The sequence below is a fragment of the Lepisma saccharinum genome, chromosome 7, assembly GCF_977018435.1.
Source record: "Lepisma saccharinum chromosome 7, izLepSacc3.1, whole genome shotgun sequence".
Classification (NCBI taxonomy): Eukaryota; Metazoa; Arthropoda; class Insecta; order Zygentoma; family Lepismatidae; genus Lepisma; species Lepisma saccharinum.
The window spans coordinates 36,200,607-36,225,695 of NC_139235.1; the positions used below are offsets into that span (position 1 = coordinate 36,200,607).

General features: G+C 38.4%; 1 protein-coding gene across 2 annotated transcripts in view; it reads left to right on the forward strand.

Moving 5' to 3' along the window:
- The window catches only part of LOC145989807 (uncharacterized), a 227,097-nt gene that overhangs the window by 22,908 nt on the left and 179,100 nt on the right, over positions 1 to 25,089 (forward strand). The window contains exon 1 of one of the 2 annotated variants that reach the window (XM_083125167.1): positions 16,408 to 16,762. The exons of the other annotated variant lie outside the window; for it this stretch is intronic. Coding sequence (XP_082981293.1) covers positions 16,721 to 16,762 — 42 coding nt within the window. The 5' untranslated portion in view covers positions 16,408 to 16,720. Of the gene's footprint in view, positions 1 to 16,407; positions 16,763 to 25,089 lie in introns of those variants that run through there. 2 annotated transcript variants of the gene reach the window in all.

The window sequence follows — 25,089 nt, forward strand, 5'->3', positions numbered from 1 at the left end:
TACCGACTGAGCCACCGCGGCCTGTAACACTGTATTAGTCTAAAAGTAAGTATTTTCTACAGCAAAGTTTTAGAGCAAAAGATTACAATAATTTTGGATTTTCTCGTTAGGAATTGCTGTACAGAGTTGATCAATTCAATCTTCTTGTGTAAATTCCTTGCATTACATTTATTTTAATACATTTTTCCGTTCTTAACCAACGAGAACAAAAATACATTAAATATTGTTCATAATTTGTGGACCGTGAGATGCGTATACATACCGTCATATTCAAAATACTTAGATGTGCTATGGGAACTTGTACCTCAAGGCAGGCCCGTACCCAGGGGAAGGGCCAAGGGGGCCATGCCCACCTCGAACCATGAAATATTTAAATGTGAACCTATAAAAAGCTACGAATATAACATCGACGATATTGCAAATTTGTAAAAATTTCAATTTTGTTCTTGCATAAATGAATGTTTGTTGTGTATATGTCTGCAGTCTGCAATATTGGATAGTTTTAGTTTTATAATCATTGATGCAAGGCTACCAGACGTCCGATATAGCTATTTAGTTGGGGGAGTCCATTACTTCTAATCCCTGTCCCGATTTTTTTCGAATTATAGTTGGGATTCGAAAATGTCTCTTGTTTTTGTTAACTCACGTTTAGACATGTTCTTTATTGTAATAATAGTAATGAATAATACGCAACATTTAATTTGTAAATATATTATTTTCAAAACATAGAATTATCATGACTTTTCAATGTCGCTGGTATAAGAAAACTAAAGGAAATTTATTATTTATTGAGTTGAAATATTTCTGTTACTTTGGACCATAAGTTGAAAGTATATAATTGTATGATTATCTCTAGCTGTAATATTGCAATAGGGTTGGTGGTCACATCTAATACTCCAAAAGCATTTCTAATATCACCGTGGTGGAATGGTGAGCGCGTTGCGACGCAAGGGGTTCCGGGTTCGAATCCCAACCTGGCCATATGTGTTCTTTGCGAGTGTGTTCCATTTCATCAATTTAATCCTCATCCTCGTCATCGCGATTAGACAAACTTGGCAGAAAAGCAACCTAAAATAACCTCACAGCATTTCTGATGTTCTCTTTGTTCCACATATTTGCATCTACCTCCTCCCCCTTAATGGAATCCTGAGTACGGACCTTAGCAATACAAAATATACATAAAACACCAATACAAGACTGATATAAGCACAGAGCGGCATTGTAATACGTACTTGTCTGTGATATAAGTATGAAATCTTATTTTTAACAGGAAGCAAGAATTATATAAAATCTAACACTTAAAAACATTTAAACATTTCAACTATTGGTAACAGTTTCATACGTCGGAGACACATTTCTTCATTTTTACACAGAAACTACTTATGGAAATGAGTTTATCCAAGGTTTACAACGTTCGTAGAGATATTTTCTTTCATCGTGGAATATATTTGACCGGGAAATCATGTATTTTGCAAGAGAAATATCTCACCGACGCACAATTGCCATTGCTTTCATTTGCCTGCCCTACGACAACCGGATGCTGCGTACGTTTGATGACGTAAGCCCCTGTCAGTGTTTCAACCCCCTATTTTTTTACTATGCTTGCCTAACGAAACCTAACATAACCTTATCGGAAATGGTTCGTGGGGCTATCCGTGAATGGTTTGTGGGGCTATCCGTGTATGGTTCGTGGGGCTATCCGTCAGCTACCCGTGCATAATGTATAATTTCCACCGGTGACGAACACGGTAGTAGGTATTTTTCGGTGAAGAAGATTGAAACACTACATACCCACAACGTGAGTCAAGATGTGCCTGCCATAACGTGTGTTACGGAAACGAAGAAAGAAATTAAAAAAAAAAAAACACTCAGAATGTGAAAAATTGTGTTTGTTTTCGTGCAAAAAGCATAACGGGCACCTTGAACTATGTTCCGCAATACACAATTGGTAAGTACGAACCATGCGAAACACAAAATATCAGATTTTAATGTCTCTCCGATCTATGAAACTGTTACCCAACTCTTTTGTAATCTCTCTGTCTCTCTCTCTCTCTCTATATATATATATCTCCCTCTATCATTTTCCGGGGTGTAAGGGGTGATCCTTCCACGTAGTGCACACAATAGTCAACCTCACTTCCACGTAGTACACCCTGGACTGCAGACTAACGAGGCTCTGGCGACTGGCCCCATGGCCAGTATAATTTTGTTTGTGTTGTCCTGTGTTTTGTTCTTATTTGTACTGAGTGCTCCTTTACAGCCTCAGCTTTTAACGAAAGTCAGAAGATTTTAATATTTTATGATTTTAGTTATGCAACGTTAGAGTTGTTATGTGTAACGATAAGGGGCTGGACCCCGTATCATGTGACGGGTGCAAAATAGCCTTAGTGCTGACGCACCCAAAATTTTAAATTCAAATTCAAATTCAAACTTTACCATTTTCCGATCTGACCCCTGTGTCATGTGAAGGTGGATTAAATGCATACAATTCTACATGCATTTATGGTTCAAAATTGGATGATTTTTATTGTAGAGAATCAATATTTTACCACCATCTAAACAGAACCATCTATTGTGGAAATAATGGAACTACACAGCGTATCGCGAAATTAGGTAGTTAATATGTTGCTGTTTTCTGAAAAAACTAGACGTGATGGGTAAAAATTGATTTCATTTTTGGAATCGGCATGCTCAAGTTATTCAGACGCAACAGTCATCTGCGAGACATCGCACAAATTGCTTAATGTCGTCATCACTGAAATCTTGAATCGACACTAACCTGGATATATTTCTCACGTTACAGATGACTCTTCATTAGGTTATTTTACGACATTTTTCTACTGTCTGGGATAACGAGGAAGGTGAAATGTGACCGGAAATACTAGATGGCTGGACAAATACAACCTTTGAATCAACTTGTCAACATTTATAAACGTATTTACTGCAAAAATTACGTGATCACTAGGTCTCGGTAGTTTATGACAAATCATATTTCTTTTCTGAGCCTTGAAAACAATGCTAAACTTGATATCTCAGGTACAATTTTCCAAGGTGGCCTACACCGGCTTGTTCTCGCGGTTTCTAGCCAGCGTTGCTGTTCTAAGCCAAGGATATGGTCGGCAATATTGCATTTGAACAACTGCTTTCTCGGAACTAGTTAGGAATGAGTACCTGTTCTGTTCCTTGGAATCAATATAACATCTACAGCATTCAGACACACAGAGAAAATAACCTTTCGTATATTCTTTTTGGATATTTTCGGTATTTTTTGTGGTTTTTATTGCATTTTTCTTCATTTTTGAGGCTTATTTTTCTCCTCCCTTCTTGTTTCGTGAATTTGAAATTCACTTGCTGGCATATCTTAATATTTACATATTACATTCCTGACATGGTCCTTTTAGTAAGTTCGCCATTAATTGAAAATACGGTCAATGGGAAGGTACAATATTATTTTAACTGAAATGTTTGCCCATGCATTAAATAATTTATTGTGGTACATTTATTTTCCTCCGGCAAACTTAAAATACTTTGTGTGATGTCTTTTTTGAGGTTGCCTTGGTGGCCTCTATTATCGCTAGTCACAATATTTAAAAGAATATAATCCGATGTGTGCAAAACCATAACCGTATTTTCAGAACGTGGCCGACTACTGTATCAGAGAGAAGGTGACTGTATCGTGGAAGGTTCACTCTGAAAGAAGATGAATGACTCGTACAGAAAAACCTTGAGGTGTATTTTATGTAACCTTGAAGTAAGAATAAAGAAAACTACATTAGCACATAATTGTTTTTATTCCTTTCTTTCAGTAGTTTAAACCACCAAACAACGGGTTTTATGTTTTGTCAAATTATTCAACTTCTCACTTGTAATTTATGAAAAATCTAGCTTTCAATATCAGAGCGAAAATTATTTTAGATCATTTTTTCAAATTTGTAGGACATTTTAAAATAATTTTAAGGTCATTTTATAGGTTATTTTGTGACATTTTTTAGGCCAACTTCCGAGCTCTACTGATCACGTTTTGTTAATATCAATATTTATTTACTACCCTCGAGCACGATAATCATTATCTCAAAACAATGACCGAATAATGTATTGGTTTAATCATATTTTTCAGCATAAACATGACCCCATTAATGCAATATATAAGACTATAATGGCGGGTGAAAACTAGATGTGTAAGAGTTTGGCAAGTAACAGGTTAACTTTTTTTCCTTTTAATATACAAAATTTTATCTGGAATTTTTGGTAGATCCGGGCTCAGTATGACCGCTACCCTGCCCCCTGAATTTTTATTATGAAGATTAAGGATAAAAGAAAATGAAAATAAACATTTCGATTATTAACTGTAGTTGTGGCATTTTGTTTGGTATTTTTTAGTAATTACTAGAAATTTAACGTGTTGTTTATTCTTGTGATACTGATGCATTATTTTTATTTCTTAATTTTTTTTTCTATAATTGCAATCTGACATGCAAGTGGACAAGAAAATTCTTTTTAGCTTCAAACCGGAAAATTGAAGATTGCAAATCGTCTCAGGTACAATTTTCCAAGTTGGCCTACACCGGCTTGTTCTCGCGGTTTCTAGCCAGCGTTGCTGTTCTAAGCCAAGGACATGGTCGGCAATATTCCATTTGAACAACTGCTTTCTCGGAACTAGTTAGGAATGAGTACCTGTCGTGTTCCTTGGAATCAATTAAGCATCTATAGCATTCAGGCACACAGAGAAAAGAACCTTTCATAAGTTCTTTATTCTTTGAGAAGTCTTTTTCCCTGTGGTTCGTGACGGGGATTAATGCAATTGAAGTTGTGTTATGCAATCAGAGATAGCGCAAGGGTGCATAATTATCAACTAATGCGTGAACTCTTATGCAGTGAAACGAACTTAGTGCATGTATTGCCATAGTATTTGCAAGAAATGGTGTTTAATTATAGCTGACTGGTGTGTGTAAACATGCCAAATACAGAACACTTGATACAAACAACTTGAGCTTGCTCCTGTGGTACATCTTCAACAAATAAATAACTTCTACCAATAAGAGTAGTGGTTAAGATAAATCGATTATATGTGATATTATGTTTTCTTTTAATTACGTAGAAAACTAAGAAACAATTTCACTAAAAATACTAAAGTTTCATTTGTTTATAAAAAATATTAAAGAGATTAACATGTAGGCCTACTTAAGGACACCTCGCCGGTTTTTAGATCAGATTAGTGCTACACTCTTCAAACTTTACAGGGGATTATCTATCAGACTAGACTTGTGGGGTTTAATACACGAAAGCTCTCGACACTAGTTATCACTTATCCAAAAATCTTCGTTGTTCTTCTTTTCCTGGTGGTTCCTTGGTGTCTCTAAGTTGAAGAAATTCCCTCTTTGCAACCTCGGCTTCACGATCAGCCCTGAGGTGCTTCGCTGCGACTGACGGTTTCTTCCTCCGCGGATACATTTAAGAATGTCAATCTAGGATAGCACTGGCTGATCCGTTTTCCATAGTTACTACGATAACGAGTGAGGAAACACAAGTCTGTTCACACTTTCAGTCTTTGCCAACTCGCTTCGCAAAAGCCCAATGGAGTTGTTTTATTTTCTTCGATCAAAAAAAAAATGTCCACGAAGATCTGCTAAAATTAAACAGACCGAGCACACTAGTGCTACCACCTCGCAGTCAAAATCTCCGCGCCAACTGCTGTAACTTCTCCGCGCGAAAAATACACGATCGCTTATTTCCCTTTGTCTTTGGGACAGTCTATTCTTTCAAAAAGGGGTATCTCGATTCCTTTTACTTCTTTATGTAAACAATCGGTTACAAACTGACTTCCCGAAACAAGTGTTGTATTTAAATATGCAAGGTAAACATTAAAATAAATGTTAATTTTTATCTTAAATATGTTATCGAATGTGGGCCAGCACGTTGGCCGAATGCATTAAGTGTTCGACTATCGATATTGATATCGAAGTTTCCGTCTTGGGCATAGGCGTTTTTTGTGATTGCTGCTACAACTATTTTTCGTAGATCGCGCTGCGACGTCAAGGGTCCCGGGTTCGAATCCCGCTCGGGCTTGGTTGTTTGTGAATGTCCATTCATCAATTTCATCACTCATCCCCATCTTCGCAAATTAGCCAAGAGGCACAAAACGCGAAGTAAAATTCTCATCGCCGCGATTAGTCAAAAGTGGCAGAAAAGTGACATGTAACAACGAAAACAAATACAAAGCTATAGAATCTGAAAAGTATATTCTTTAATATGTAAATTGACATCACTTATGTTTCATCAAAAAAAGTACAGCCAGTAATTTTGCCGAAAGGGCTAAGGAGTTGAAAGGTCACGCGGAAATATATCACTATGTTACATCTTGCTAATTCAATGAAGTAGATTTTTAATGCAATTACAAGCACGAGCACATATTAATCAAACGACAAGTTTTAAAGTTTAGTACATAGCGCCATTCGCAAGGAATATACAAGAAAACGAAATATGAAATTAGCATTTAATATTTTTAAATTTTAATTTCAATTAGTACTAATGTTTTTAGAAAGTGGAAACATCATCCTCGCCTACTGCCTCTTACACTGTTGTTCTGAAGACAACGTTTCTTCCAGCATTGCATCAAAAAGAGGAAGGAAAGGAGGCCACACTGTATTCTTCCATCACGACAATGCTCCTGCTCATGGAGCATTTCTTCAGAAACGTCTGCACAACAACTGTGAGCTTCTTCTCTATGACCCCTACTCACCTTACCTTGCACGTGACATTTCCCAACTCTCAAGGACTCTCCAGTTGCCCCAAAATTTTCCAGCGTATTCGACACTCTCAAAGAAGCGATCGCTGCAACCGATTCATGCCCGTTTCGCCCATTCCCCTTTCGCCCAGTACCGAAAAACTTGTTTTATTGACCCAAGTGATAACCCGCACCAAAACGGAAGTACCATTTCGCCAGTTAACGTTTCGCACAGAGGAAAATGTGAATGTAAAAATTCCCAATCGTGTAGAGCCATATATATCGAATTCACTCGCGATATTCCAACAAATGGTACTGGAAATGCAACGAAGGATGTCGCGCAACTATTGTGTTTGCCTAACCTAACCTAACTTACTGTGTATTCTTATGTACATGTATCTGTATTTCTGTTATTAATGCATTAAACAATGCGACAAGGCTCCCCTTTGGAAGCCACACCTGATTAAAGGGTTTTTACTTTCACATTTCCCTTCACATTCAAACCATCTTTTAAAAATTCCCTCTGGTCGAAACGGTACTTCCATTCTGGGGCGTGTTATCACTTGTGTCAATAAAACAAGTTTTTCGGTACTGGGCGAAACGGGAAGACGCGGCTGCAACCGTAACGTCGACATTGTGAAATATGCACACCGCTGGTTTCAAGAAAATAAATTACGAGATTTTACAACTTGAATCCACCTCGTATATATTTGTCATGGCAACTGTACACAACTTGACCTTGAAATAATAAAACTCACGTTGCTGAGTGGGAAATTGAAAAGAAATGTCAGAATAAAAGGGAATTTTATTCCTATTTCATTCCTAGCACCAGAGATAAGGCTGGCTGACATTATATAATGCAGTTATTGTTGTTTTCGAGTGAATGTCTACTTGTAAGCACCGAAGTTCACTGATAACATGATGAAAGAGAAGAATTATTTCTTCTTATCTGAGCAGTCCTCCTAAACGTTTCGATCACTAGTTTCAACCATATGTCCTATATATTTTCAAAAAGATCTGTATTATATATGCTTCATTTTACACGAAAAAAAAGTTATACCTATGTCTTAGAAGGGCTCGTAGTGTAATTCGATTGATTAATGTGGTTATTTTACGTCAGTTTTCTGCCAGATACTCGTCGCTAATCGTGACGATGAAAATGATGTGCTGAAATTGATAAAATGACACTCACAAACAGTGGCGTGCCAAAGGGGGGTTATAACTTCCCCCCTTTGACCCAGTATTTCTAAAAAAAAGAACGTCAAAGGTAGGAAAATATGACAATATGAAGGTTGACTACCAAGAAAAAGTGTACGTAACCCCTCCCTTTCGAAAATCGATAAAAAGACACTCACAAACAGTGGCGTGCTCAAGGAGGTTGGTGGGGGTTTTAACCCCACTTTGACCCAATATTCCTAACAAAAAGAACGTCAAAGGTAGGAAAATATGACAATATGAAGGTTGACTACCAAGAAAAAGTATACATAACCCCTCCCTTTCGAAAATCCTGGGCACGCCACTGCACAAAGGACACCAGTGCCCAGTTCGGGATTCATACTGGGTTCCCTGACGCCGTATTGCGGTGTGCCAACCACTTCGCCACTGTGGTCGTCATAGTGAAATTCGAGTTTACATTCCTATGAGTTATGCTTCGATAAATGTGGTCTGTAGATAGCAAAATGGTGAAAAATATAGAGTTCATTCACATTCAGATATTTATTTTAACTATTATAACTCTGGAGTGGATTTACAGGCACTAAAAACTTATAACACAGGCAGACAAAAATGCAGCAGAAATGATGAATGTAAGCACTTAGAAAAGCACTATAGAATAAATAGCCAGCGAACATTATCTTGTTTTTAAATTACTCAGTCCGTTACACACTTATTGACTTGAATTTGTTTTAGTATAGTGTATTTTTTCCTATTTTTATGTCACTTTTCTAGTAATCTCTACCATGATAATGAATGTAGTTAGATGCAATTGCCGCAGCTACATTCACAAACCACCTTTTCGGTTAAAATCTCACCACCTACGGCGGTCCAAGGTTCGAGTCCTGGTGTGGGCGTGTGTGTTCACTTGTAAGTGTCGTTTCATCAATTTTATGTAATCCTTTCTCATCATCTTCGAGGTTAGCCGAGAGAGGAAGAAAAGCTGCATTAAACCCATACAATACATATTCTCTGAGAAAGATTGATTGATTGAATTAAGTTTATTGCACGTCGCTTTTCTGCCACTTTTAGCTAATCGCGAAGATGAGGATGAGTTACGATACAATGAAATTGATGAAGTGATGCTCACAAAGAACGCCCATGACTAAACCCCGTACCAGCTAACTGTAGACCAGGCGAACGAGAACAAGTCTGGAGTGAGACGCGAGACGGCTCCACCAATGAACAGTGAGAGAAACGGGATTGCGTAATGGGCGACGGGAGTTACCCGCTTTGCCTGCTTCACACTGTCAGCGTTGAAAACTTTTGAATAGGATAATACCGTACGCACATGGCAAACGGACCGTATTTTTGTCTCCAGGTCCGTACGATTGGTCGTAAGGAGGTCGGCAAGTGGAAAATGAAAGCGTATAAAGTGCTACTAAGATTTTCAAGTGAGAAGTGGGGAGGGGGGGGGTCATCCCGTGTAATTCTAATTTCAGTTCTAGGCGTGTCTTCTGGTAATTCACTAATGAAGTTTTCTGTTTACCAAAGTAATAGTAATAGTGCGTTTCTAAACATGCTATTCTCACACTAAGACATAACTGAAATATTCTTAAAATATAACCTATAATGAATTTATCTTTGTTTCCTCATTTCAAAATTTGCAGGACGTAAATATTACACCATTGTAAAGTCCGCTTTAAACGAAAGCATTTCCTTTAACATTTTTGTTAGCATAAATGCTACGTAAATGCTTCCAAAAATCTGATAACATATAGTACGGAAGCATTTCATGCAAAATTTCGGTAAGCTTTTACGATTACAATGTATAACATATACAGCATGAAAGACACGTCGAGTTACACTATCTATGCTGAGTGCACGGTGTTTACAATTGAAACAACTAAAATATTCTTCCATACACGTATTGTATACGCTATAATAGATGTAATTAAGCAGAGCTATTGTTTTGTACCTAATATTGTTTTGTATGAAACGTTATTCCTCTCGGTTGAATAGTTATCGGCTTTTAAAAATTTGAAGTGATACATTGTTTACATCTCGCGCGGCCGCCATTACAGCTGCACTCGTGACCTAGAGGTCGCTTCTGATTGGTTATGCTACGAAAATTGCTGCGAAAATAGGACCGATCCTGTCGTTGAGAAATGCCATGCCGTCTGAAAAGCATTTTGGTCATGTTAAGAAACATGCTAAGGAAAATGCTTTCGTCTAAAGCGGACTTTAGAAGAAAAAAATCGAAGGACACACATAAAATGCCGTAGTGCAGGCGGGGTGTGTCGCAAAACTGCAATCCTGCCTAGGGCGACAAAATATCTAGCTACGGGGCTGGAGAGGACTATTCTTTCCAGGTTGCATGAGTTTAGAAGGAAGACCTTGGGAAAGATCAAACGGGGAGCCTTCCCCCTATCCCTTTCAATTCAAAAGTCAGAGTAAATTGGTAATGTGTTATTATTATTATTATGATCTCTTGAGTGTCAATGTGTTGAGTGCACTACTGACGAACCAATGAACGAAGGGTCGGGGTTCAAGTTGCGACATAAATGTGTGTGTTCCTCTCTGTTCCACATTCATAATTTTTACCTAATCATGGATCGTGTTTAGTACAGTTGATCTAAAAAATATAATAAAAAAAGAGGAGTAAAACAAGAAAAGTCACATAAAACTGATTCCCTGTGCAACAAAAAATGTTAATCTGTATATTTCTTTTATTTCAGGTAAGTTGGACCTTTGTTCGCCATTCAACCACTAGATGGCAGCTTAGTTAATAAGGTAAATTATAGCATTTTATCGTCATTTGGGAACCTGGTTTCAAATTACCCTTTTACATTTTTAAAAAAGAATAATTAGAATGTACGTCATACTTTATCCCCTTCTTGTTTTTTAAAAATTTAAACACTTCTAGACATGTACAGGACCGCACCACTGTTACTAATCTTTTATTTAACCTTCATAACTTACTGTTCCTGCAACGGAATTGCACGATGATTAGATGAACGAACAACCCTTAAGCGGGGAGCCCGAGTTGTACTCGAGCATTTGAATTTGGCGGCTTTTTGTGCATTTCAGGTCCAGTCAATGTTCCCGTAGCGGGGAATTATTTTCTTTAAATGGATATACAGTTGTACATACATAGATACATTTAGTTTTGTACAGTTTGCTTGAATGTTTGTGTGTTCATACACCTTTCTCTCATTTACAAAACATGTAATGTTATAATGTTGTCCAGATCCATGTGCCCTCTGGGACAGGGCCGGACTGGGGACTCGCTGAACTGGGGTCTAAGATTCAACATACGATTTACTTGTACTTTAAATTATGTGTGCAGTAGTTTCAATTCCCATTTAGGTTTAAGTTACACACACACTCTCATTCTCTCACTCTCTCAACGTTTTGAATAATACCACGGAAAATACATTTTCATTTAAGAATATATGTATATATTTATTCTTTTAATTTATTATTTGACAAATTGACATAACAGAACTTCCATTGAATATTGTTCAAAGTTTTCATATTACATATTGGAATATATGCACAGATTTATTCCTTTGAGTTATTATTTTACAAATTGACACAACAGAAAGAATTTTTGGAATGTATGTACTCATTTATTCCTTTTACTAATTATTTTGCAAATTGACAAAGCAGAAATATCGTAAAATATTATTCAACATTTTGAATAGTAGCATTGGATAATACAATCTCATCTTGGAATTTATGTATGTATTTATTCCTTTAACTTATTATTTTAATTAAAAATTGTTATTGCATAGTGTACACAACAATACGCGAGAAGTTGGAATAAACTTTCCTGCCCGAACCTAGCTCGGGCAACCCGCTTAACGTTACACCTTGCAACCCCGAACACAGCTCGGGTAACCCGCTTGTAACTCAATTTATAAAATGTAAACACCCACTTAAGGGGTTAGGTTTGTAGCAGGTTTTATGTATTAATCCACGCGAGAATGACGCTCAGAATCTTCCGTGCCAGTCTTGCCTCAACAGTCGAGTTGTTCATATCACAGAAATCGGCAGTATAGCAGTGGAACTATATTCTACGCGTATGTTTGGTTCTATATATGTGAAAAGTTTCTGCTAACTTAACCTGTCTCTGGGCTTAGTGGCGCAGTCTGGTGCAGATCACCAAATTTCCAACCAAATGCCGCAACTAAAAGCCAAGGGCTGTAATCTAGGCCACCCTAAGCTAACCACAAATGCGTTATTAGAGTTAAGCGGAATTGTAGGTTAGAAGGGCCAGTTTTAGAGCTCTTAAATTAGATTTTAGTTTTCGCAAAAATGTCCCGCACCAGACCCAGCGGTATACACTACTGCCTCGTAATGAATTATTTCGATTCCCGGCGAAGGCAGCGGAAAGTGTATGGACGTCAGTAGAATCAGTGGCGTAGCTATATATCACGAGATCCTGGGCGAGAGAATGCGAGGCCCCCATCCATTCTTTCAATCTCAATGTGAATCGTAATCTTCAGGGATACGTCAGCAATCTATCATGTTTAAATAATGATAATACATTACTGACCAAAATTATATTTAATCATTTCACTCCCCGTAAAAATGTATTTGTCTCTTTTCTTTTCTCATGGGTGTTCTTTGTGAGTGCTCCTTTAACAGTTTCATCATATCATTACTCATCCTCATCTTCGCGATTAGCAAGAAAAGTCATCGATGTAAAATAACCTAACTCAACTAATTCAACAGCATTTCGGATCTTCCCTATGTTCCACATTTTCGGACCGCTCCCCTCCCCCCCTGGATACGTGCTTGCTGTAAGAAGGAATGAAACAACGCAAGCAATAAATGCCTCACACTTGCTTCGTGGCAGTTGGAGGTCCTTTATTGTTAACTTATTGAAATCGGGAATGCAAGATCAAGAGAAGGAAGAAAATATCCAGACAAAGTGGTTTTTATTCAATAAAAAATAAATGGGCAAAAGCAAGTTATCGTGAATTTTTGCGTAAATGTTTCACATGACAAATACGACGATAATTTTTACTTTTTTCGGGCCATCTTAGGCTTAGGGCTCACCTGCTTCTATGTTACGCCCCTGATTTAAAGTATTCATCAAATTATAGCGATTAACGTTTAACTAGAATTTAAAACCATTTAATAACAGGATGTTTTAATTTTATTGCCCACATTTTTCTCTGCTATTTATTTCATTTTTCGTATCAACCTCATGGGAAGCGAGGCCCCGGGCGTCGTCGCCCACTTGGCTCATCCCTTGCTACGCCACGGAGTAGAATGTCCAAGGTCGTTTACCGCGAGTGGCAAATTGATTATTGGTCCAATTGAACACTTTGATAGGTGACGTTATCCACGACGGGGAGATGAGAAAATGAGACAACGAAGTGGTACCATCCCACTGGGATGTGAAAATTTACTGATGCCGATGTACTCACCAATAATTTTTGGAACCGATACCGATGCCGATATTTAACCGATTCCGATACATAAGATTATTAAACAGAAATGGGATGTTATTTTCAGCATGACAAAAATAAATTTGGTATGTACATTTCTATTGCATATCATATGCACATACATATATATTCTCAAGAGATGCGAATGTACATTTGCATCTACAAAATGTTATGTGAACCTTTAAGAAGAACATGGATTCTCAAGAGATTTAACATTAGTACACAAACAGTTCTTTGAAATGCAAAATGAATTCCTGTTCTGTCAGATTCAACTTCAGAAACACGGGATTTGGAAGCACTTCAGGAAATAACCTACTTCATCTCTCATCGCAAATCTGTTCAGCAACACTGAACACTCAATCACTGAATACTGATGCAGCAGGTATGCTCAAGTATTTTCTCAGCACTTGCTTCAGGTTTGAATAGCAGATCCTGGTTCAGCAATGTACTGTTTTATTTCCGATCATAGTAAGGTTAATTATCTGAATGAGAGTTTGCAATAATTGTATTACAAAAACTCTACAATAATGACGAATCATAACCAAAATTTCAATAAATCTTACAAAACTAGAATACGGTTCAGGAACCTTTTTTGAATGATACAATACGCAACTTGGACCGAATTTAAATTGTGCGAGAAAAAAGGTTCCGGTCCTGCAGCGGAACCCAATAGAACTCATTAGAATTTAAGGTTTCCTGGACTTTTAACAACCCTGATCACGACTGCTTCGAAAAAATCTGGACAGGGATTAAAGGGAATGGACTGTCGCAACTAAAACGAGCAAAGTAGCCTTATAAAGCTATCCAATTTTGCAGACTGCAAACTTCTGAAACCTGCCTCTTTCCACAACAAACCCATTCATATATGAAAGGGCAAGATACACCCACCAACGCCTCCTACGCACGCCATTGGCATTAATTACTTAATTAATTAATAATTGCTTATTAATTTTCCTGTAAAGCACAAATCACTTTTGACTGGTCAGGCAATATAGATGGTCAAAATATGGAAAAATAAAATATTGAAAATATACAGTGCAAACGACAAGGGAGCCATGTTTGAAGATGAGATAAATTGATATGTAAAATCTTGATAGATGGGCTAAAATTCTCGTAAATCACGATTAAACATTTCTGTTAATTTTCTAGTAGATTTCTAAAATTTACTCGTTAGATGTCGCGATTGGTCAAAAGACGCAGAAAAATAACTTAAAATAGGTAAAAATACTTGTAATTATTATTAGTCAGTGTGCTAGAAGCAACATTTTGATTTGGATAATAAGATCTGTCTTATTATGTCTGTTTTTAATCTACTTTAATAAATAATAAGTAAAACGTGTTATATCATTTATAACATTAAGTGTTATGAAATATTTAATATTGTGTCCAAAATTTACCATCACAGTGACGAGAATTTCTTTTCAGAGAGAGAGTTCAATGTAGATAATATATTCACATCTGTATTTTTTATTTCTTCTGTTGCTTAATTCTTCACTTGTTTTGCAACATTGTGTGTTGAACATCGTTGACTTCTGTTAAACAGAACCACTGGCCAATCAATCTCTATCTTTTGTCAGTACCCTGTTGTGCAAAGCTGCTGCATTCAATCGTGTCATTTTTCTTTAACCTTGAGAACAATGTTGCCAGGGCTATCGATTAAATTATCTGTCTCAGGTGGGAGTTATTAAAAGATATGTGTGTGTTCTCAAAATTCGAGACGAGAACGAGACCAAACTCTCAGAGACTAAAACAAGGATCGAGACCAGACGAGACTGGGACTTAATATTCGAGACACTCTTTTTCTTTTGTAGGTGTGGGTAACATTTCGTATAAACAAAAATTGTCTTATTATGAGACTTATTTAGATATATCTGCAGTGTGGCCAGCTGAAATACGTAATATTTTTTGCTTTTCGTAATTTATAAAGTTAAATCCATTGGTAGCAGCTGCGAATTATGCTGTGGGGTTGCATATATTCAGGATATAATTCAGTTTTTGGTTTCGTAGTGTGGAAAGAGAAAGGCGTTATCAAAGACGTAATTCCTATTCCTTGTAGAGAGCACAAAGACATACAAATTTTCTGAGCAACGTTTTGTTCATTGTTGTCCCGTTTCAACACCACGACGTTGCATTGTAATCAATGGATTCCGGGTTCGATACACAGTGGAGGCAGGTAGTGGTTCGGATTCCGGTTAAACTGTAAGTCCAGTCCCGATGAGCCCATCTGTGCATAACGTGGACTAAAAACGAAACTCAACACTACATGCCCTCGAAAAATGTCATTTTTCTATCCTATATGTATGCAACCATGCTTCACTGTTTCATTTTTTTTCTGTAGGGAAACAAACTTTTTACTGCGCTAACTGGCTTTCTGGTTATCGGGACAGGAGCCCGCTACTGTTACTTGTTTTTTTCTCTTTCCTACCACTTTTGGTTAATCTCGACGATGAGGATGGGTGACGATTATATGACAATGATGAGTGAGTAGACACACACACAAACAAACACCCATGGCGGGATTTAAACCAAAGAAATTCGGTTGCGAGATCGAAACGCGCGTTAGGCCACCGAGCCATCTGATTTGATTTCATGTACTTCCTCAAGCTGTCCCATGATGGCGGCGAAATTTTGGAGCTCTCACTGGGATCGAACCTGGGACGTTTCACACCAGAGGCAAGAGTGAAAATCATTTGGCTACGCGAACGGTCGAACCCCTATCAAAATAGCATGACAAAGCAAGAAATCTACGAATTATTTTTTAGTATTTAATAAACCTTTAAAGATTAAACTATTGCCAAACCACTCCTTAAAGGGTCTGCAGTATTTTCGCCTGACAACAGGTAAGTCAAGCATCTGCCACCAGCTGTTCCCGGCGTCCAAAAAAAAAAAAGACAGCGTCTTTCAAGCCCTTTATCTTGCCTATCACACTCGAGTGTTGGAGTGACGTGCCGGCCACCGCCCAATGAGTGATTCTCGCAAGGCGATCAGTGCAGTCACGTGTCTCCGTCGTTCCCGGCCTTAGATTAGTGACGTCACACGACTTCTGGCTCAGTTGTCGTTACGTAGCGCCATACGAAAGGTGTCTAAATCCACACGCGCACGGGTTGTGCTGTGCAGCTTCGCTCAGGAGAATGCGAGCGTGTATTCGTCTCGCCGATGTTGCAACTGAAACGAAGATGTGAGAGTGGAATAATTGTGCGTCCTTTTCATTTTTCATTTGTCCCCCTAGTTGTGCGCGATTGCATTGCCCAAAATCATTGTGCTTCGTTTAGTGAATGAGTGCTCGATTGTAAGAGAAAAAAGCTTAGAATTCTGACTTGCTTGTGTAGAGTAGTGCGATAGTTTTTTTTGCCAGTGTGTGTGTTCCCGAACAGCATCAATCATGAAGTCATCCAGGCCAATCGCCCGGCACAATAGGAGGAGGGTGAGTACCACACCACTCTTGGTTATTAGAGAAGATATACTGATGATAATGTGCATGTACTCCATTCTGGGTGTTCATCTTGTAAAGCTGTTGCCTTGTAACTAAAAGGTCGCGGGTTCAATTCACGGTGGAGGCACATTGTGCAATAGTTCGGCACTTTTTTTAGCTGTAGGTCCAGTCCCGATTAACCTGTCTGAGCACAGAACACTTAGATCAAACTTTTTTCCCCATTTGGGGCCATCAAGGTGTAATTTCTTTATGTTCTTCAATCAATTGTTGAGGTGTAAGCATGGACGTCCGGAAGGGGGGCAAGGGGAGGCCACTTCCCCCCCCCCCTGGGAAATGAATGTCCACCTGAAAATTATATATTTCACACATCATTTCATTTCAGCCACAGCAAAGTTATTACAAATACGTCGAAGGAACATGATAATTACAGACTGAAATAGTGTTTTTTGAGGGGTCATCACTATTATGGAGAAAAATATGCCTCCTTTGCCCCCCTGGAAAAAAATTACCTTGCTTGCCCCTCCATGGAAAGAATCCTGCGGACGTCCATGGGTGTAAGGTAACCTTATGGTAAGGGCATCCAAAACTCAACCTCACTTTCCCTGTAACTGCTTCTTGCGAGCCAACGAGTCTCTGGCAGCAGCACATACATCCGTGCCCACGCCAGGACTCGAGGCCCGTCGGGGGCGAGACCGTGAGTTCACCAATCAACGTGCTCGGCCACTGTGACGTCATCTCAGCCGGGAATCGAACCCGACGTACGTTAATAATAACGTGAGAACCTTATCGTGTCGTGCTTTCCACCATTTTGTTCTCTCGATTCCCAATCTAAACCGATATTGTGGAGCCCCACCTAGGATTGAACTCAGGACCTTTGGCACCAAAGGTGACAGTGTTACTCATTCTGAAGGAAATCCTCGGTACGTGTTTCATTCACACGTGCCATCTTTGAAGACCAATCAGTGTTCTTTCAATCATCTTTAACACCGGTTATGGGCAGTTCCCCGATATCTACTGTATTTTGCCTCACCTATTTTTTTCTTTACACAATGCATTCTTTTTTGAAAGAAGTTATCTCCTTTTGTTTATACCCAATAATATTATCTCTCTAACTTTATTGTTGACAAGATTACACTTTATCTAAATACTGACATTTAGCATATTCTCACGATTATTACGTATATAGGGGTCCCGGGTTCGATACCCGGTGGAGGCACATGGCACAGTGGTTCGGATCGCACTATAAACTGTAGGTTCGGTCGCGATTAACCTTTCTGTGCATAAAGTGGACTTAAAACAACAATTCAATCAATCAATTGGCACGTTATTTCAGTCAAAAAACGTGATTATTTAACTAAAGCACAATAGAAATGATCACATGAAGAGTCGTAGCATTCACGTGATGCCTCTCAGGGTATTGGGTAATAATCTCTCTGTTCGTTCGTCAAATAAAAATCAAAGTCAAGTTTTCACTAAGAGAAAAGTCTGTACTTCTTAGCAAAGGAAATACTTATGTGCATAAAATCCATTTCACTCAAAGAAATAACAGCTTCTTACAATTTAACTTGACCACTCTTTAAAACTCGAAGCCCGAACTAAAAGTAAAGACAAAATACAATCGTAATTTCAATGGCAACATCTCATACAAGGTATGTACATAAAGGTCAGTCACTATACTGACATTATCAGTGATAGGTTTAAATATAAAATACCATAAGAATTACAGAGATTGAGATTAATAGCACTAAACATTTGTACAACGAGATAGGACACAATCACGATTATTATAATTATTTTCAAAGTGACATTCCCATGAAGTTAGTAGATAATGTGAAGATGTGTCTGCCAATTATTTGCTACATCCATGGCTGAGTGCGTAGAATAGACGACTAAGGATGTCCCCGTCGTAGGTCCCGGGTTCGAGTTTTGACTCGACCTATGCTTTTTAAGTGTCCCTTCATCAGTTTAATGTAATCATTCGTCCTCATCGTTGCGATGTGGCGTAAAGTAAGCAAAATGCAAATAGCTTGATGTCCATGTTGATATGAGCCTTTCCGATAGCGTAGTGGTAACGTTGCTGGCTTGTAATCACGGGATCCCAGCTTCGATGCTCGGTTTGTGGTTCAGATCCCACCCTAAACCGTATGCCCAGTCCCGATTAGCCTACCTATGCATAAAGCGGACTTTAAACAAGCCTTGATACATGAGTGTTCCCCTACACATGGTAACAAACCGTGAAGGCTCCGCAGAAGGCCATCGTGGAGGTGATGTGATCAGCACCACTCTCCGGCCGTCTTGTAGCTACTCTCCCCACTCTCCCAAGTACCCCATCTTATTAGACGCTGGGTGTACTGCAGGGGTATGGCCTGATAAATTCCCAACTGAGATCATCCATCCCCAGGAATGGAACCCGGATCTCCAGCGAGGCAGTCATGCGCCATACATAGACTCGATGTCTGAATTCAAACATCAGTTGATATCTCACACCCTTACAGTAGGCCTATGCACACACGTATTAAGCGATGAAGTTGAGAAACCTTTGTGAGGGAACTGGGTCATCACAGAAGGCCTTCACAAAAAATTCCATCGCGGCGCTAGCGAAAATAGTACTTAGGAAAGAATCGCCATTCAAGGTCAAATGCACGGGATTTAAACTCGCGACCTCCTGCTAAGAGGTGTCATGAGGAAGTGATTCTCCTGGATCTTTCACTTTGGGAAAGTAGACGAAGCGTTGTTCCTTCTTCACGTCTAGTTGTCTACGAAAATAAAAGATTAAAAATAACAACAACAAAAATAATACTAATAAATATAAGATAAACTTAAGGCCGTACTAAAGGTGATGTTGCGGTAATTTTCCGATGGCAGCACCATTTGTCATGGTAACAGAGTGCCATGTTGCCAGATCTATTATTATAGGCCTACATAGAAATTATAACGAGTGACTTCTCTTTCGTCAGCTGGAACATATTATTCTATAAATTACATTTTTCTGTTTACTTTGACATTTATTTTCTCGCCAGAAGAGTTTTATATCAATGTCCGTTCTCAAAATTAAGAAAAATATAGATATCGAATGTATTGTAGTCTATATAATATCAGATATTTCTTATACTTTTCATATAGTAGTAACAATATAGCTAGCAATATTAACAGCCTTTATAATTTTAATGTTAACATTTTATACATTATATTATATACTATCATCATTATTATAATTACTGTTACTACTAACACTACATATGATGCACTTCCATAGAGACATCCAAAAGAGGAAGTTAATTGGAGCAGTGTCTCCATCTCACGTTCAGAGTTTCTGTCAAAAAGAGGAATGCACCTCCCCAATGGCATAGTGGTAACGTCGTCTCATTGTAATCAAGGGGTCGCGGGTTCGATACTCGGTGAGACACTTGGATCTAACTTGAAACTGTATGTCCTGTCCCGATTAGCCTATCTATGCATAATGTGGACTTAATCTAAAAAAAGAGAGGAATGTCAACTCATGTAAAAACATGGCAATGATGAGAAGTGATATCCGATGGACACACTTTGCACCATCTAGAGAACATATGTGGGTGAGGGTGTTTGTGGTTAGGAGACATGTCGAACCGTGAGGGATGCGAAGTTGAGCTTGCAGTGCAACGGTGAGGGTGTAATGCAAGGTTGAACCAGATTGAACACTGCTGAAATAAAGCTATTTTTTAGGCCTTCATAGTCATATCCCACCTCCTTACGACATGCTACCGCCTGCAGTGATATTCATAATATAAAATACATAAAAGTATGAGAGGTTATACAGAGATAAAAAAAGGTTTACAGTCAATAGGTGTAAAACAGAGACTGAACATAGAAATTGCCACTGAGAGAGAGAGGAAGGAGAGGGAAAGGGAGAGAGGATATAAAATAGGAGAGGAAGAGAAAGAAGGGATAAAAAGAAAGAACGAGAGAGAGAAAGAGGGCGAAATAGAGAGGAGAAAAAGAGGAGATAGGATAGAAAATAGGATAGGAAGAGAGAGAAGGTAGAAAGATAGGACAGGAAGAGAGGAGAGAGAATAGGACAGGAATAGATAGAAGGAAAAAAACAGGACAAGAATAGAGAGAAGAGCGAAAATAGGACAGGAATAGAGAGAAGGGAGAACAATAGAACAGGAAGAGAAGAAGATAGAAAAATAGGACAGGGATAGAGAGAAGATAAAATAGGACAGGAATAGAGAGAAGAGAGAACAATAGAACAGGAAGAGAGAAAAGTGAGGAAATAGGACAGGAAGAGAGAGAGAGAGAAAAAAAATTGTACAGGAAGAGCGAAAAATGATAGAAATACGACAAAGATAGAGAAAGAAAGAATAGGAGAGAAGAAGAGAATGACGAAGAAAGAAAACGAGGTAGTATTCAAGTATTCTCTACTTCTCTTGAACATTTATTCTTTTCTACCGGAATTCAGTTCCCATTCATCGACAGCACTGCCATTTCTTGCAGAATGCACCTTCTCGCAAATGAAACTGTAAATAATGACTTTTGGTACAAATTGAGTATGGGCACTAAGCCAACGCTATTACGCGCATGTTCTTCAAAGTATGCAGCATAATTTATATATCCGCCCAGTACTTTACACTCCAGACATTTGCATACAATTCACTTGCAGAACTTTGTGGCATGCATTCATGAATCCATATAGAACCAGTGTTCGAATTAAAATCCGGGGATTTCCCCTTTCTGTGATTCTCCTCTCTCTCTACATTTCTAAATTAGTTTCCAATCGGGGAATTTCCTGTCCCTCAAGAATATAGGATTTTAACTGTTATTCAAGAAGGATTTCCAGCAGGGAAGTCGACAGAAGATTTGGTTTGTGCGGCTTAAGGGTAGATGAAATACTTTCCGGTGGTTCTGTTTCTGTTAAGATACTTTCTGTTCTTCTACTCTTTCCCTATTTCTCTTTCTCCCTCTTTTCTCTCTGTTTTCAATCTTCATCGCTTCCTTCCTCGATCTCTCTATTTTCATTTCTTTCTTCTGCTTTCCCTGTTTTTCTTGCTTTCTGTTTCTCTATTTTTCATGCTTTCACTGTCTCTCTCCCTATTTTTATTTCTTACTCTCTTTCTCTATTTTCTTGCTTTTTCTTTCCCTATTTTTATTCCTTTCTCTATTTTCTTCCTTCCTCTTTCCTTATTTTTCTTTCTTCTTTTTCCCTATTTTTCTTCCTTTCACTTTCTCTCTCCCTATTTTTCTTTCTCACGCTCTTTCTCTATTTTCTTGCTTTCTCTTTCCCTGATTTTCATGCTTTCTCTTTCCCTATTTTTCTTCCTTTCACTTTCTCACTTTCACTATTTTTCTTTCTTACTCTTTCTTTCCAAATTCTTCTTTCTTTCTCGTTTACTTGCTCTTTTTCTCTCTTACTTCCTCCCTTTCTTTTCTCTTCGCTTTCATTCTCTCTCGCTCCATGTTAGTTTCTTTCTCTTCCTTCTTTTGTTTCCTTTTTTGTTTCTCCCCCTTTCTTCTCTTTTTCTTTTCTGTCTCTACCTTTTCATTCTATCTTTCTTTTTCTTCCTTTGTTTCTTTCTAAGTTGTTCTGTTTATCACTTTCTATCTAGCTTAATTCCCTTGTCTGTTTCATCTCTATTACCTTTTATCTTCCTCTATTTTTCTTTAATTTCTATCTTTCTTTGTTCCCCTTCTTGTTTTTCTTATCTATGTCGTCTTGTTTTTATTTCTTTCGTTGTTTTTATATCATTTTTATTCCTCTGCTGTGAAATAGTTCTAACAATTTGTTACGTAGGGCTATTTCACGGTGGGCTAGGCCTCACCCACGGGATAGCCTCCTAATTTCCAGCATCATTCTCTACCTTTAAAAGAAAAAAGCACGAGTGGCATGTGGAACGTTTACTGAAAAGAATACTGTCCTCGGGATTTTAGATACAAGTAACAGTTGGTGAACTTCTTGTAAAAAGACACTGTGGCTTTTGATGATACACCTCTCACATTACACATTCAGAAAGAAAGAAAGTGAAGCTCTCTTCTGTATTGCACCTAGCCACGACGGCACACAAGTGGCGTGGTGGTAGGACTCCACGCTCTTTCCACCGTGTCAACAGTGAAGATGGTGTGATTAGCACCTCTCTCCCACATACCTGTCGACAAGAATCTGTGATATCCCCACCCAGAGCTACCAACGCAAATACGAAAGCATGGAGATCGAACATGGTTTCCCTGAATGGAAGCCAAACGCCCCGAAGTTACTCTTACGCTTTCATAGTTATTATAATGTGTAAAATGTAAACTGCCTTGCATCAGGACTGGATTTATATATACGTGAGGCCTTACGGGCTAACAAATTGAGTTAAAACTTTTAGACCACCTATGCATATACATACATATCAAATATATTAGTTTTCCCATTTTGAAGCCAACAATCCCCAGTGGAGGCCCAGTTGTAAATGGAAGCCCCGCCACTGGATTATATGCGATTTGAAATACTTAAAACTATACCAGGTTGTTGAAACAGGAATTTCTGAATCCTCTCTTAACATTTTCATAAAACCGAAAATTGCGTGCAGTAATGCACAAAAGTTGCATGTCTTACTTCCGTTTCCCGCAGGAAACAAAACAATGCATATTGTTCCATTAACCCCTGAATCACGATCTGATTTCTTTTTCGAAAATACACAAACAAAGGATATAGGACATCTCTTCAACTACATGTTCGCCTATAATAGACATATTGCCAAGTTCACAGCGAGAATCTTCACGAATTGAACTAACAGGAAATTTAAAAAATAATAATAATAATAAAAATGGGTGAAACGGTAAGTACGTATAGCTATCAGTTTTTCCATTTTGAGGCCAACAATGGATCATATTAATGTGACGTCATGAGTCCAAACAAATCTACCACGTGTTTTTTTTCCTATCCCGAGCCGTTGAATTTTCCATCGGAAGGGTTAGCTTTAAGAATTGTGACAGCAATTATGAAACAAAATTGTGATATTATGCATATCCTACATCAATGCATGGATGAGAGTTCGGAGAATACGTTGATATAAGCTCCTAACAACGTGCGATCCGGAATCACAGCCAATGGGCGCCGCCGGTTAAATCGCCTGAGGCTGCTGGTTTCCCATCATTCATAGCGGCAGCGTGGCCGACTTGAGATCGGGTGAGCTTCGGCTCTGCTTCGGCTGTGCTCGGAACTGGAATGTTTTGAAAAGGCATGATTTTTTTACTCCGGTTATTCTTTACCTTGTCCTCTATAAGGTATGTGTGATATATAGTCGTATTCTCCGAAATCTCATCTTTACACTGATGTACGATACGCATCATAATTTTGTTTCATAACTGCTGTCACAATAATTAAAGCTAACCCTTGCCATGCAAATTTCAATGGCTAGGGATAGGAAGAAAACACGTTTGACCGTTGTATAGACTCAAATCCTGGTTTGTCGTCTGCTGTGACGTCATCACTAATATGATCCATCCTTCTAGTGGTGGCCCCGTTGTAAATGGAAGCCCGCCATCTACCCCCCATCCCCGCCACTGTTTTTTATGCGATTTGAAATACTTAGGAACTATACCAGGCTGTGTGCCTCCCCGATAGCGCAGTGGTAGCGTCGTCGCTTTGTAATCAAGCAGTTCCGGATTCAATACCCGGCGGAGGCACATGGTGGTTCGGATTCCACTTTAAACTGTAGGTCCAGTCCCGATTAGACTTTGTGTGCATAAAGTGGACTTGGAACACAAACTCAAACTCAATACCACGCTGTGGAAACAGGAATTTCTGAATCACCTCTTAACAATTTTTTTAAACTATTTTAAAACTGCATGCAGTAATGCACAAAAGTTGCATGTCTTACTTCCGTTTCTGGCAGGAAACTAAGACAATGCATATTGTTCCATTAACCGTTGAATCACGATCTGATTTCTTTTTCAAAAATACATAAACAAAGGATATAGGACACCCCTTCAACCATATGTTCGCCTGTAATAAACATATTATGACCAAGTTCACAGCGAGTATCTTCACCAATTGAACTAACAGGAAGTAAAAACAAAAAATGGGTGAAACGGTAAATTTTTCAATACGATTCTTTTGCTGGGACATTTATCCAGTCTGATATTTGAACAATTTCTATCAGTTTACTCGCCTTGTAATCCAAGGGTACCAAGTTCGATACCTGGTGGTCGGGATCCCAATTCAAAATGTAGATCCACTTTCGAATAAAATGAAATTCAAACAAACTTCAAACCGTATATCTTGCATTCCCATTTTGCTCAGTATAAGACCAAAGAAACCTAATGCATTTTTATCGAGTCTTTCCAACTTCCTTAAACTA